Source organism: Ursus arctos, unplaced genomic scaffold (genome assembly GCF_023065955.2).
Source record: "Ursus arctos isolate Adak ecotype North America unplaced genomic scaffold, UrsArc2.0 scaffold_32, whole genome shotgun sequence".
Taxonomy (NCBI): domain Eukaryota; kingdom Metazoa; phylum Chordata; class Mammalia; order Carnivora; family Ursidae; genus Ursus; species Ursus arctos.
The window spans coordinates 19,847,916-19,860,373 of record NW_026623008.1 but is presented as its reverse complement, the minus strand read 5'-3'; the positions used below and the strand labels follow the sequence as shown (position 1 = coordinate 19,860,373).

At 53.7% G+C, this 12,458-nt stretch overlaps 1 protein-coding gene across 1 annotated transcript; it reads right to left on the bottom strand.

The window, feature by feature from the left end:
• Positions 1–631: 631 nt before the first annotated feature.
• On the bottom strand, positions 632–12,137 carry TMEM222 (transmembrane protein 222). The gene is made up of 6 exons (XM_026516925.4): positions 11,885–12,137; positions 6,077–6,161; positions 4,768–4,799; positions 3,118–3,214; positions 2,903–3,033; positions 632–1,736 (listed from the first exon to the last, which is right to left on the bottom strand). The coding sequence occupies exons 1-6, from the start codon at positions 12,076–12,078 to the stop codon at positions 1,649–1,651; spliced, it is 627 nt and encodes a 208-aa protein (XP_026372710.1). The 5' UTR covers positions 12,079–12,137; the 3' UTR covers positions 632–1,648.
• Between the last annotated feature and the right edge of the window lie 321 nt (positions 12,138–12,458).

Below are 12,458 nucleotides of genomic sequence, written 5' to 3'. Positions count from 1 at the left end.
GTTCAACTAAAATGACACATGCCATAGAGCAAGGTTAGGAAAGACGTCACCAAGGAAGCAGCCAAGCCTTTTAAGCCAAGCCTTGGAAAGGAGGGCCACAATTTCAAAAGGTGGAAAGCTAAGGACCAGAAACGAGCAGTTCTGCTGTCTTGCTGGGGAGCAGGGCAGTGACATGATCACTGGGGGTCAGCACGAGGAATGTGGCAATATGACCGATGGATATGGCACAGGCCAGGGGCTGGGGTGAGCCTCTTGGCCTACCCCAGACTCTGCACCCCTCGTTAAGGGGACAGGTCCAGGGTGCTGGTCTGCACAGCCCCACCTCCCAATGTTGCCACCAGTTCTTCCCAATGGAGTATGAGAGGGTTTCATACTCACTTGCCTTGAGAAAGCTCTGGGATGGTGGATCTGGAAGGGTGGGGAGCTCCCACAGCCTGGGGCGGGGCAGGAGGTACCCAGGGCAGGCGGACGTCCCTGTAAGCTGACTCAGGTAGGCACTGGACGAGGACTCACCCATGGCCCTGGCAACCAGAGCCCTCCCAAGGGGCAGAGGTACTCAAGGGCGGCAAGAAGAAACAAGCTGAAGGGGCGAGGGGCCGCTGAAGGAAGAAAACAAGGACAAGACGCTGTCTGGAGTCAAACTCTTTATTGCCCTGCCCAGGGAGCCCTGTGCAAGGAATCCGCCGAGCAGGGGTGAGGGGCCGCACACGCCCTTCCCACAACTTGAGGTTAAGGGGAGCTGTGGCAGGTGGGAGGAAACAGCTCCCCTCCAGCTCCCTGACGGCGCTGGCTGCTCTGATGGCCCCCGGCATCCTGGACCCACGGGGCGCCGTCACCAGTGTGCCCATGCGAGGCCCATACCTGGGGCTGGAGCCAAGCACTGTTTACGTTGCTCTGGTCTACAGGGGGTCACTCTGGGCATGTCAGCATCACTCATCTCCCCAGGCTGGCTGGGGAAGCCCCGGCCCCCAACTACAGGGGAAGATGGGCTCACGTGTTGGGAAGCCCAGGGAGAGGAGGAAGCAGGGGCTGCATGGGCTGGAGGACACCAGGAGATGGGGCGCAAACTGCCCCTAGTGCAGCTTCCGGCAGACATGTGACTGGGGGCTCATCCAGCCCTACTAGACCATTCTAGAGGCTAGTGGTGAAGGTCCCAGGGCAGCTCAGCTTCTGGAGACTTCTTAGTGTACTCCACCCACCCTGGGACCAGAGCCCTGGCAGGCGGATGCGCTCCAAATCCAGCTCTGGCCCCTGTGCTGCCTTGTCCGGTGGTCCAAATGTGCTCCCCTTCCCCACCGGGCACTGGGCTGAGGCAGAGGGAGCCCAGCAGGCAGTAGCAGGAGCAGCTCTACAGAGGGAAGCTAAGGCCTTTCCAACAGATGAACAAAGAGGGTGCCTCAAGGGCAGGGGTCACAAGCCTGGGAAGGAGGGGACAGGGAGCTTCTTAGTGACCGGTGAGACACAACAAGCACACCCCCCGCCCCACACTCATCTTCAGCCCTTGTTCCACCGCATCTAGCCCAGACCCCGGCATCAAAACCAGCAAAGCCATCCCTGCCTTTTGGGGTGAGAAGAAAGAATCTGGAACCAAAAGGGGTGGCGACTGCCTCCTCAGGAACCTGGTGGGTTCAGGGCCATGAGGCGGCCATCACCGGAGGTTGAAGACGAGGCTGACTGTTAGGATGATACCCAGGAGGAGGACGAAGGGCAGCCAAGTCTTCACGAAGGCCCCAACACTGACAGAGAGGAAAGAGGGGCGTCCGAATGGGAAGAGCCCAATGAGTGGGGTGTATTTCACAGAGCCCTGTCTGCCCACTGACCCAGATGGGGCTGCTGCCCCTAAGGAAGCTCCTGGAACCACTCCTTCACCCCCAGACTTGGTCAGTCAAGGGAACAGGCCCAGCCTGGCTCGACACCGACTATGCGGGGCCACCAATTACAGTCCTGGGCAGGGGCTGTTCTGGGTTCCTGGTAGACATGCGACACCTCACTGGGCAGTAAAGAGATGTGTCCACCCTCTCTGGGCCTCACTGCCCCATCTACAATCACCTCTCTGGGGAGGTCTTCGGTCTCAGTGCAGAAGCCAGGGCTGCCCTCTAACGAGGCCCACTGGGAGGGGACGGATCAGCAAGAGGTAGCGCGATGTGGCAGCTGGAGCTGAGGGGCTGGGAGTCGGGGCTCTGCCTCAGTCTCTGTGTGACCACAGTTATGGTCTTCTCTGGGGACCTCTAAAAAGGCTTTTGGACTTAAAAAAAAAAAAAAAAAAAAAAAGACCCCCTAGGAGTCTCTTTTTCAGAAGCTCTTAACGATGCGTGCAGCTGGCAGGAAGCCTGGAGAGAAGGCCCAGTGAGACCAGGCGCGTGCTGGCTCCCAGGTGGGTGCGTCACGCAACCTCTCTGAGCTCCCTTTACCTGCGAATTGGAATAATGCCTTTGACCTTACAGGCTGAGCCTGTGGCTTCAAAGGTCCTCCCAGGCCACCGCGAAGGCCCACCTGCCCAGAACCCTGCCTCTGATGAAGGGTGGGAAAGGATCCTGTGGGGCGGTCACCACCCCCTCCTTTGAGGGTCTCCATGTTCGCCTGACCTGAGCACTGGGCTCTGTGGGTTCCCAGCCTCTCCGAGGAGCCAGACTCATCACCTCCATTTTACCAAGGGCAGCTGCAGCTTAGAGAGGCCAAGGCAGGTGGCTTAGAGCGCACAGACCTGGGCTTGGACCCAGGTGGAGCTGGACTTCAGCAGTCACCTTCCTCCCCACCAGGAACTCAGCTAGTTACTCTAGAACCTCCACGGCTCCAACCAGCATCTGCTTCGTCCCTGTTCGCTGCAGGACTCCACAGACGGCCCTGACGGGATCCTTGGCAGACAGCCGCCCCAGGGGTGAGCGGCGGGTGGACGGCTCACCTGACGTACTTCCCATAGAGCAGGCAGAAGAAGCAGAGCGTCACCATGTTCCAGCTGGTGCTGTTGTTATAGCGCATCAGGTTCAAGGCCAACGCCACATGTGAGTGGCAGTTGTCACAGCAGAGACTGTGCTAGAGACGTGGGAAGGGCTGGGTCAGGCTGGGCTGCAGGGGACCTCCCACCCCGGGGCCTGCTCTCAGGAGCAGCCCACCTACCATGCGGTGCTTGTACTCCTCGGAGGCGTCGTGCACAGCTGTGTCCCACGCGTTGGGCCCGCTAGCGTATACCTGAGCAGGGTCCAGCTTCCAGTACCTGGGGGGACGGAGGGGGTGCTGGGTACGGGCTCTCCTCTTACGTCACTCAGCCTCACAAATGTTCCTGACGCCTGCTCTGGGCAGGGTCCTGAGTGGGTGCGGAGGCTGCATGGGTGAGGCCAGTCCAGGGCAAGAGCCACACAGTGGACACCCGTAACACAGTATGATGTGCCCAGTGCCACGTGGATGCTGGGGAAGGTAGGGACTAACTCATCTGGGGGGTATGAGAGGCTTCTGGGGTGCCATCTGCGTCTAGTGTGAAGGAAGAGGGGCTGGCCACACACAGCAGAGGGCAGAGCGTGAACAGAGAGAGGCGCAGACGGGGTGTTAAGTGACTGGGCACTGCTGGCGGCGTCCGAGGGAGGAACAGGGTCAGGAGACGCAGGCGGGGCCACGGGGTGGGGGACGGTCACCCTGAGTTTACTCACAAGCAGCATGCTCTCTGTCCCTCCCCCTCCCACACGGGAGACCGGGGTGAGTGGAAGAAAAGCCTGCAGAGCTAAAAGCTCACAGGCCTCAAGCTGGGTGACAGCGGTGGTGCAGAACAAGGGAGGTGGTCTCCAGCCGGGAAGTGCTGGGGGGGCAGGGCGCCCTCTGGCTGCTCAGTGGGGAATGGCCCAGTGGAGGAGCCTAGAGGCAGGGCCTGAACTGGGGGTGCGCAGGGGCTCCTGCCTGGAAACGGGTGCCCTTAAAAACTGACCCCAAACAGCAGCCTTCTAGCCCAGAGGTCCCCGGCCCACATTCCCACCTGCCTGTGGAAGTCAGCAGGGGTCAGGGAGCCAGCTCCAGGCTGCCTCCGCTGGGCAGAATACCAACGCCTCCCTGGGGCGTGACTTAGCCGGGCAGCCTCAGACCACAGGGGCTGTTCTAAGCACACTGATGACTGAAATGCTGTCACCAGGCCCACAGCTGAGTGGGCCCCCAAGACTGAAAAAATGAAGGGGTGCCTGGCTGGCTCAGATAGTGGAGCATATGACTTTAGATCTTGGGGGTTTTGAGTTCAAGCCCCATGTTGTGTATAGTGATTACTTAAAAAAAAAAGAAAGAAGAAAGAAAAAAGAAAAGAAAAGAAAAGAAAAAAGAAAGAAAGAACGAAGACCAAAAATTCCAAACACCCAAACATAACCATAGCTCCCAGAGGGCCTGATTACTTTTATTCTAACCAAAACTTCCCAGCCAAGTCCAAGCAGTGCCTCCTTTACATCTTAAATGACTTGTTCACTCCCGCGGGGCAGAAGAATCTAGACTTTGGAATGAGACATCTAGGTGTGAATCTCGGCTCTGCCACTTCCTGTGTGATCATGACCAGCCCCATTTCTTTCCTCATCCTTCAATGGAGCTGAATACAACCTCGCAGAGCTGAGGCAAAGTCTCGATGGTCTGTGGGTAAAAACGCAGCCAAGGGCTGGTGCAGGAGGTGCTTGGCACAGGCTGTCTGCTCTGGTGGAGCCTGCCTATCCTTCCCCTTCATCCCGTCCTCAGGGTGCTGACTCCCACTGTGTCCCAGAAGGCCTGGCGCTAGGGCTAGTCACATGGGTGCTCATCACTTACTTGGCAGGCTTCCCGAAGGCCATGTTGTCTTCCTGTTAAGGACAAGAGCAGGAGTCAGTGGAGAACCTGCATCTAGCCTGGCAGACGGACATGGTCAGTGGTGGAAGTGCAGTGACTAAGAAGGGGGTAGGTCAGGTGGGCAGAAGTGGGGTCTGGGCCCTGCTCTGGGGCTGGCACAGCATCTTTTCTGGGAGAAGGCAGCATCATGGCAGGAGTGCCCAGGGTGCTGCACCCGGAAACCGAGGACTTGGAGTGCCAGCCATGATGGCCCCTCTGTGTGGTTCCCAGGTAATTCTCTCACCCTCTCTGGCCCTCATTTGCTCCAAGTTCTCTGGCCAACCTCTGAGTGATCACAGAGAGGCAGTTTCCTTTGTGGTATAAATGACAACACCCTCTGACCTCCTGACCCAACAGTAGTGGCCCACACGGGGCTCTTCTCTGTGTCTGGCGGCCTGACTGCATCATTCAGAGCAGGCCTGGGGTTGAGGAGGAGGCTGGAGAGGCTTCCGAGGAGGGACATGTTTCACCCAAGCCCTAGATCTGCCGCATAAGGGTCGGGGCAGATTCTGGGTTCAAAATCAGGAAGACCCAGCTGACAGAGCTGGTCAAAGATGAATTACCATAAAAATATATAAGAGTAAAAGACCTTTGTCATGTTAAGATGGTCATGACATTTATTAATATAAACAGGCTGGTACCATCACATCTCTCCACTCCAGCCTTCAATGAAGATGAAGCTCCATCCTGGCAACATGCAGGATGTTGGGGGACAAGGGGAGGGGGATCGCTTAAACAGGGGCCGGGTATTGAGCAGGCCCACTGGAGCAGGCCCACTGCACCCATCTGGGGCACATCCCCAGGAAACAGACCTAAGAACACAGCTGGTTCATCCTATAAGCCCCACCCCCTCTTCTCCATAGCCACACCCTAGGAACCACATCAGCCTCCCCTGTGTCCCCACCTTGTGACTCCCACCTTCTGAAGGTCCAGAGATGTGGTTCCTGGATGGTCTGACTCTCCACTCTTGCCTCTAACCCCTACCCATGTCTTGGTACCCCAGGGGTGGGCAAAGGACTGGGTCAGTTACTTAAGAATCCTTCCGGCCACACTGCCCTCCTGGCCTGTCCTGGAGGCAAGAGAAGGGGGAAAGGGGTCAAAAACTGGTAAAGAGCAGAGGGCCAGGGCCAGGACTGTCTGGTACCTGCATTCTCCTGGGCCTTAGGGAGTCTGGAAAGCTGCCTCAGGCAAGACAAGCCAGCCTTCCACTGAAGCCTTGGAACCCACCAGAGGGGGGTGAATGGGAACTCACCGAGACAAAGTAGGGGCCGGCAAAGTCCCGAATGACTCCTGTGGACGTGCAGATGCCCATGTGGCCAATGATGGGGAAAAACCACCTGGGAAAAAAAGGACAGGGAAGGGGCAGAGCTTAGGGGGTCTTTTAGGCTGGTTAGACGCTGGGGACACTCCTTCCAGTGTAAGAATGTGTGAATATAATGTCGTGCATTGAGTGCCAATCAGGGTGGCCAGTGGGCTGGGGAGGCACAGAAGAGGGGCGAGAGCCAATGAACAGCACAGTGGAATACCACTGCACCCCACAGAATGGCTAAACCCCAAGGACGGTAACATGGAGTGTGGGAAGGATGGGGGGCAACTGGAATTGTTTCTACAGCCTTCAAACCCTGGCAGTTGCTCTGTGCCTCAGCAGCCCCACTTCAGCGTGCACCCCCAACAGAAACAAATGCTTCTGCACACCGACGCCAGGGACAAGAAAATCCATAGCACCTTCGTGCAGCACAGCTGGAAACGTTTGTCAAAACTCACTGAGCTGCACACTTCAAATGTATGCACTTTATTGTATATACATCATACTCCAATAAAGTTGAATCCCCCCCCCAAGTTTTTTTTTTTTTTTTTTAAAGATTTTATTTATTTGACAGAGATAGAGACAGCCAGCGAGAGAGGTAACACAAGCAGGGGGAGTGGGAGAGGAAGAAACAGGCTCATAGCGGAGGAGCCTGATGTGGGGCTCGATCCCATAACGCCAGGATCACGCCCTGAGCTGAAGGCAGACGCTTTAACCGATGTGCCACCCAGGCGCCCCCCCCCCCCCAAGTTTTTATTTCAATTCCAGCTAGTTATCATACAGTGCAATATTAGTTTCGGGTGTAGCATTTAGTGACTCGTCACATACAACGGCTGATGCTCATCACAACACCTGCCCTGCTTAATACCCGGCACCTGTTTAACGCCTCCCCCCCCCCCCCGCCCCGCAACGTTTCCCAATAAATTTGATTTTAAAAATAACTAGAAATCATCCATGTGTCCAACACTAGTAAAATGAATAAGGAAGTTAGGGTATAGTCATGAAATGAACTAGTACGTAACAGTGAACAAAGAACACATCTCTGCTACACACAACACATATCCTCAGACATTAGACAGTGAAAGAAACTTTCTACGGAAGTCCATGCATAATACTCTGCTTATACAAACTACAAGAAGAGGTAAAACTAATCTATGGTGCTCAAGGGCAAAAAAGGGGTGATTTCTGTGGCAGAGCTAACTGGCACAAGGGAGTCCTTTGGGTACTGGAAATGCTATCTTCACCTGGGTGACATGGGTATATACATACGCAAAAATTCACCGGGCCATATACTTAAGATCTGTCCACTTTACAGTGTATATCTCAGTAGGAAATTTGAAGAAAAAAAAAACAAAAGTGAGGGGGAGGCATTTAAACCAATGTGTGGGGGCGCCTGGGTGGCTTAGTTAGTTAAGCGTCTGCCTTTGGCTCAGGTCATGATCCCAGGGTCCTGGGATCGAGCCTCGAGTTGCGCTCCTTGCTCAGCAGGAAGTCTGCTTCTCTTTCTCCCTCTGCCTGCCTTTCCCCCTGCTTGTGCTCTCGCTCTCTTGCTCTCTGTCAAATAAATAAATAAAATCTTAAAAAAAAAAAAAAACAACAAACAAAAAACAACAATCTGTGTGTGTAGAGGAGGGTTTCAGGGCAGGCTGCTCAGAGGAAATGAAGTAACAGTAGGTAGAAGGATATCAGTAAGGACAAAATCACAGTGTATTCCAGGAACTTAAAGTCCAAATTTTTACAAACCAAATCTCGCTTGGACCCCAATATGCAAAACATATAGAAGCCCCTGATCTATCTGTAGCGTGAGAACCAGCGTGCTACAGGGCCTCAGTGCTGAACACACTGGTCCAGTTCAAGGACTCCCAGGGGGAAAAAAAAGGACTCATTCCAGGGCCAGTGGCCAAGTGCTGGTTTCAAAGCTGCACCCTGCGCAGGAGGGGGAAGCAAAACCTGGAGGTGCAGCTCGAGGAAGCGATTATTAGGGGCTGGAGCAGTTAGCAAAAACTTCACAGAGGAGGTAACTTTTAGCCCTGACCCGCGAAAGGACAGGAAGTCATCGGGCAGAAAGCAGAACTCCAAAGCAGCCAAGGGCTGCATGTGTCTGGAGAATGTGAGGGGACAAGAACGGAAGGAAGAGAGTGGCCAGTTCAGAGGCTATTCTGGAACACTGGCAAGAGATGATGGTGATCCTAACTAGAGTATCGGTGGTAAGGTGGTGAGAAGCAGATGAATTAAAAAGATCCTTAAAAGAAACACCGGGCAGTTTTATGACCGATGGGACAGAGGCCTTCCTAGGTCTGCTGCCTGGGCATCTGAAAGGATGGTGTGGCCAGAATGGTCTCTTGAGAACGTAATTCAGGTTCCATCATTCCCTTGCTTCACAGCCATTAATGGCTTCCTGTTACACTTAAAACTCCAACAGTTTGGCCCTGCTTATCCCTTGAAATCACCTCACCCCTCCTTCTAGCTACACTGCCTGCTTCTGGTCGTCAAACACACCAAATCTTCCCACCTCAATGCTCTTCCCGCATTTGCCTCCATCTGGAACACTTCCTCTAGAGCTTCGCACAGCTGGCTACTTCTCGTCACTTAGGCCTCAGCTTAACTGTCCACTTGGGGGGGGGGGGTCTTCCCTGCCCACGCCTTCTAGAGTAGCCACACACCACCCCACGAACCCCGGATCTCATTTCTCTGCTTTAATTTCTTCACAGTATCGACCACTATCTGAAATTAATCTTGTTTACTTACACGGTTACGGTCTGTCTTTCCCCACTAGTATATAAACTCCAAGAGAGTCGGGATTTTCTTATTTATTATAGTCCCCAGAGCAGTGCCTGGCATGCAGCTGGAGCTAAGAATTCAGTGACTGATAAATGATGAATGCACGAATGTCCTGAATTTAAGAGTGGGGTCAGGCTCTGAAGTCAGAGCCAGGTTGAGTCTTGACGTTGTTCTGAGCAAGTTACTTATTCCCAACTTTGTCAGCGAGAGGTGGATAGGAATAATTACCTCAGTGCGGGGGCTACTGTGAAGATGAAACAGGCTATCCTTGCAAAGTGCTTAACACACTTCCTTGCATTTGGTAGTTGCTCAGTGGTGTTACCATGAGGTGTTCAAGAAATACCTACTATCTAATTGGCTGGACTGGCATAGAATAAGTTGCTAAAGAGCTATAGTGGCCACAGGATGGACACTCAGAATTATGGGAAAGTAGCTCCTCTGGCTTCTCAGACCCTGCTCTCAGAACATCCCCTCCACCCCCCACCGCCACCCCAGTTCCTTTCATCTGGTTGGGGAGAAGGTCTGGGTTTGACCAGTAACCCACATACCACAGCTATGCCGGAAATCAGCGTAAAGTCTGAAGACAACAGCAGAGCCCTGAGCTTAGGGAAGCCACAGAGAAGAAACTCTCCAAGGATCTGTCAGTCTGGAAGCTCCATGAGGCAAGCTCCAAAGCTGCTTTGTGCACTGCTGTCTACTCAGACCTAGTACATAATAGATCCTCAATAACTATCGATGGATGAATGGGTGGACGGAAGGAAGGAAGGAAGGAAGGAAGGAAGGGAGGAAGGGAGGAAGGGAGGGAGGAAGGGAGGAAGGGAGGGAGGAAGGGAGGAAGGGAGGGAGGAAGGGAGGAAGGGAGGAAGGGAGGAAGGGAGGGAGGAAGGGAGGAAGGGAGGAAGGGAGGGGGGAGGGAGGGAGGGAAGGAATTATTGACCCTGGAAAGCTCTACCTGGTAAGGTAGACTATCTCAGTGGAAAGAGCCCCACGCTGGCTTCTAAGCCTTTATTTCCTCATCTACAAAATGGGGATGACAGTATCTATTTTCATTAGGTTGACCTAAGGACTGAATGAGGTAATGAATAGAAAATGTTTAGAACAGAGTCCAGAACAGAGTACATATCCAATCTTAGCTGCTTTTATTAGCAGCAGTAGCTATTATCTGGCTTTTCACGCAGAATTATCAACATCTCTGAGGGGGTGGACAGATCTTTGGATTCAGTTGCCTCCTCTCTGATCTCCTTTCCAAAAAACAGATGACAGTTCCTTGTGCCACATCTATTCCTAGCTCTGCACTCTAGGTCAGCAATCATCACGATGCACTACGATAGTTAGTTCATCTGTCTCCCCTTCCTGCTGGAGGTTTGACAGGGGAGCTATGGCTTATTTATCTGATGAACACATGCACGTAGATGTGAACAGAAATGGGGTGTGAGCTGCTCCTGGCCCAGCTGACTGGGGATCATGGCGCCTCCACCTCATGTTGCTATCAGCTCTCTGAAGAGCAGAGGACTCTATGAATGTGTTTCTGGGAACAAGGAAAAACCGAAGAGATCTTAAGGAAAGAAGACATGTTTTTAGTAAAACCGATATATTCCCTGATTATCCCTTCCAGTTATTCTCACCTTAACATTGTATTTTCTGCATAGCACTAATCACTACCGGAAGTTCTCTTATTAGCTTGTTTACTGTCTATCTCCTTTCACCAGGATTTAAACTCTATGACAGCAAGGATCATATCTGCTTGTCACTTTATATCTTTATCACTTAGAACTACTCTGGGGACAAAGGAGTCACTTAGCAAATGTGTTACAAGAACACCGAATGAATGAATGAATGAACACACTTTCTTAAAATTTTAACTTTTAAAGGATTCAGACTTGGATGCTTTTAAACAAATGCATAAGCATTTGAAAACACAAACAAATGAAGTATTTTAACATAATACAAAAATTAAAGTCATTTTTGGATCATCAACATATAAGGCCAAAAAAATGATCCCTTCTCCACACCACTTGGTTGTTTATGATAGAGGGAACAAATTTATCTCATCAGGTGAAGGGAGGTAGTCAAAAGAAAGCATGTTATGGAGTCAGAAGACTGAGTCTGAGATGCCTTTGCTCATTGGTGTGTGAACCTGACCAAGACCTCTAATAGGACAGAGGAAGCTCAGCTTCATCATCTAAGAAATCCCTACCTTAGAAAATGACTGTGAAATTCAGAGAAAATGGGTGTGAAAGAGCTTGGCCAATTGTCTAGGACTGTGGGGGTGGTTTTTATCAGTTGTCAAGGCTGAAGTAGGAGAGCAAACCAGCTCCCCCGACCCAGGAGCTCCTCCTCCCTGAAAGGCCAACGGACTACAGGAGCACCTGCTCTCTCTCCCGACAAAGGACGAGGCCATGGAAGGAACACTGCTTTGGGAGACAGATACCCTGGGACCTAAATTCGCTTTGCAACTGAAACAGTGTGTGATCTCCAACTTCATCATCTACGAGACAAAAGGTTGAACTCCCAGATCTCTGGGGGCCTTTTCAATGTTGACATCTCAGGAGGCAGTGTGGTCCCAGCCACACTCCCACTCCCGCCTCTGGACTCAGTCTTGCGTATAGGAAGTGATCAGCAAGCATTTGCCCAATGAATGAATAAAGTACTGAATGAATGAAGAGGCCTCCTGAGACCCGGTGAGGGGCCCCTCTTCGGTACGCCCACAGGTCCCGTGCTTCCCAGCCACAGAACCTTTTCCGCGGGTCTACAATTGTCTTTCTCCCTGACTAAACCAGGTGTGTAACGAGGGCGAGAAGCGTGTCCCATCCGACAACAGAAATTGGCAACGCGTAGGTGGCGGGGTTCTGGTGACTGGGCGAGGGGTGCGGGCGGGACCCGAGGGAAGGGCTTGCAGCACGTCGATGCCGGAGGCTGGCCCGGGGCCGCCCAACTCTCCCCGTCCCCGGGCGGAAGCCGGGGGAGACTCACGTGAGCACCGGGATGGGCGTCCACACCACGCAGTAGGGAAAGCGGCTCCGGTCCACGTCCATGGCGCTGCTGCCCGAGCCGCTGAAATGCTTCTTGTCCGTCTCGGCCGCCGTCGGCGCCTCCACTTCCGCCATCCCGGGCGGGGGTGGCGGCGGCGGCAACAGGAGCGGCGAACTCCCTTCCGCTTCCGCCATGCTGCGCGCGCCCCGCTCCGGCCGGCGCCTGCTCCAGCGCCCCTCGCCCCGTGACGTCACTTCCCGGAGGTGGGGTCCGCCGGCTTCGCCTTCCCCCCGGGAATTGGGGCCGCATCCCTCTGGGCCGGGCCTGCCTGGCCGCCCGCCTCGGCGCCCGTCCGCCCCGCGCGTTTGCGCCCGCACTGCAGCGCTGAGGAAGGGATGCCCTCAGGCAGCGCGCAGTCTAGCGCGAGACACTAACCAAGACCTTCATAATTCAGTACGCTGAGGCCTCCCAAGAGGTGTGGAACAGTCGCTGTTCACTGAGCACTCCTAGGTGCCAAGCACTTGACATACATTGTTTTTAATCCCCATAGACTGGTACAAAATGTGAATTTAGG

What these genes read in the sequence shown, in the direction of transcription:
- TMEM222 (XM_026516925.4), bottom strand. Translation starts at nt 12,078, where the DNA reads ATGGCGGAAGCGGAAGGGAGTTCGCCGCTCCTGTTGCCGCCGCCGCCA. An exon ending in GCCTTCGGGAAGCCTGCCAA is followed by an intron (nt 3,215 to 4,767) that starts GTAAGTGATGAG and finishes CCGTCCCCCCAG; the next exon opens with GTACTGGAAGCTGGACCCTG. An exon ending in CTCTATGGGAAGTACGTCAG is followed by an intron (nt 1,737 to 2,902) that starts GTGAGCCGTCCA and finishes CCTCTCTGTCAG; the next exon opens with TGTTGGGGCCTTCGTGAAGA.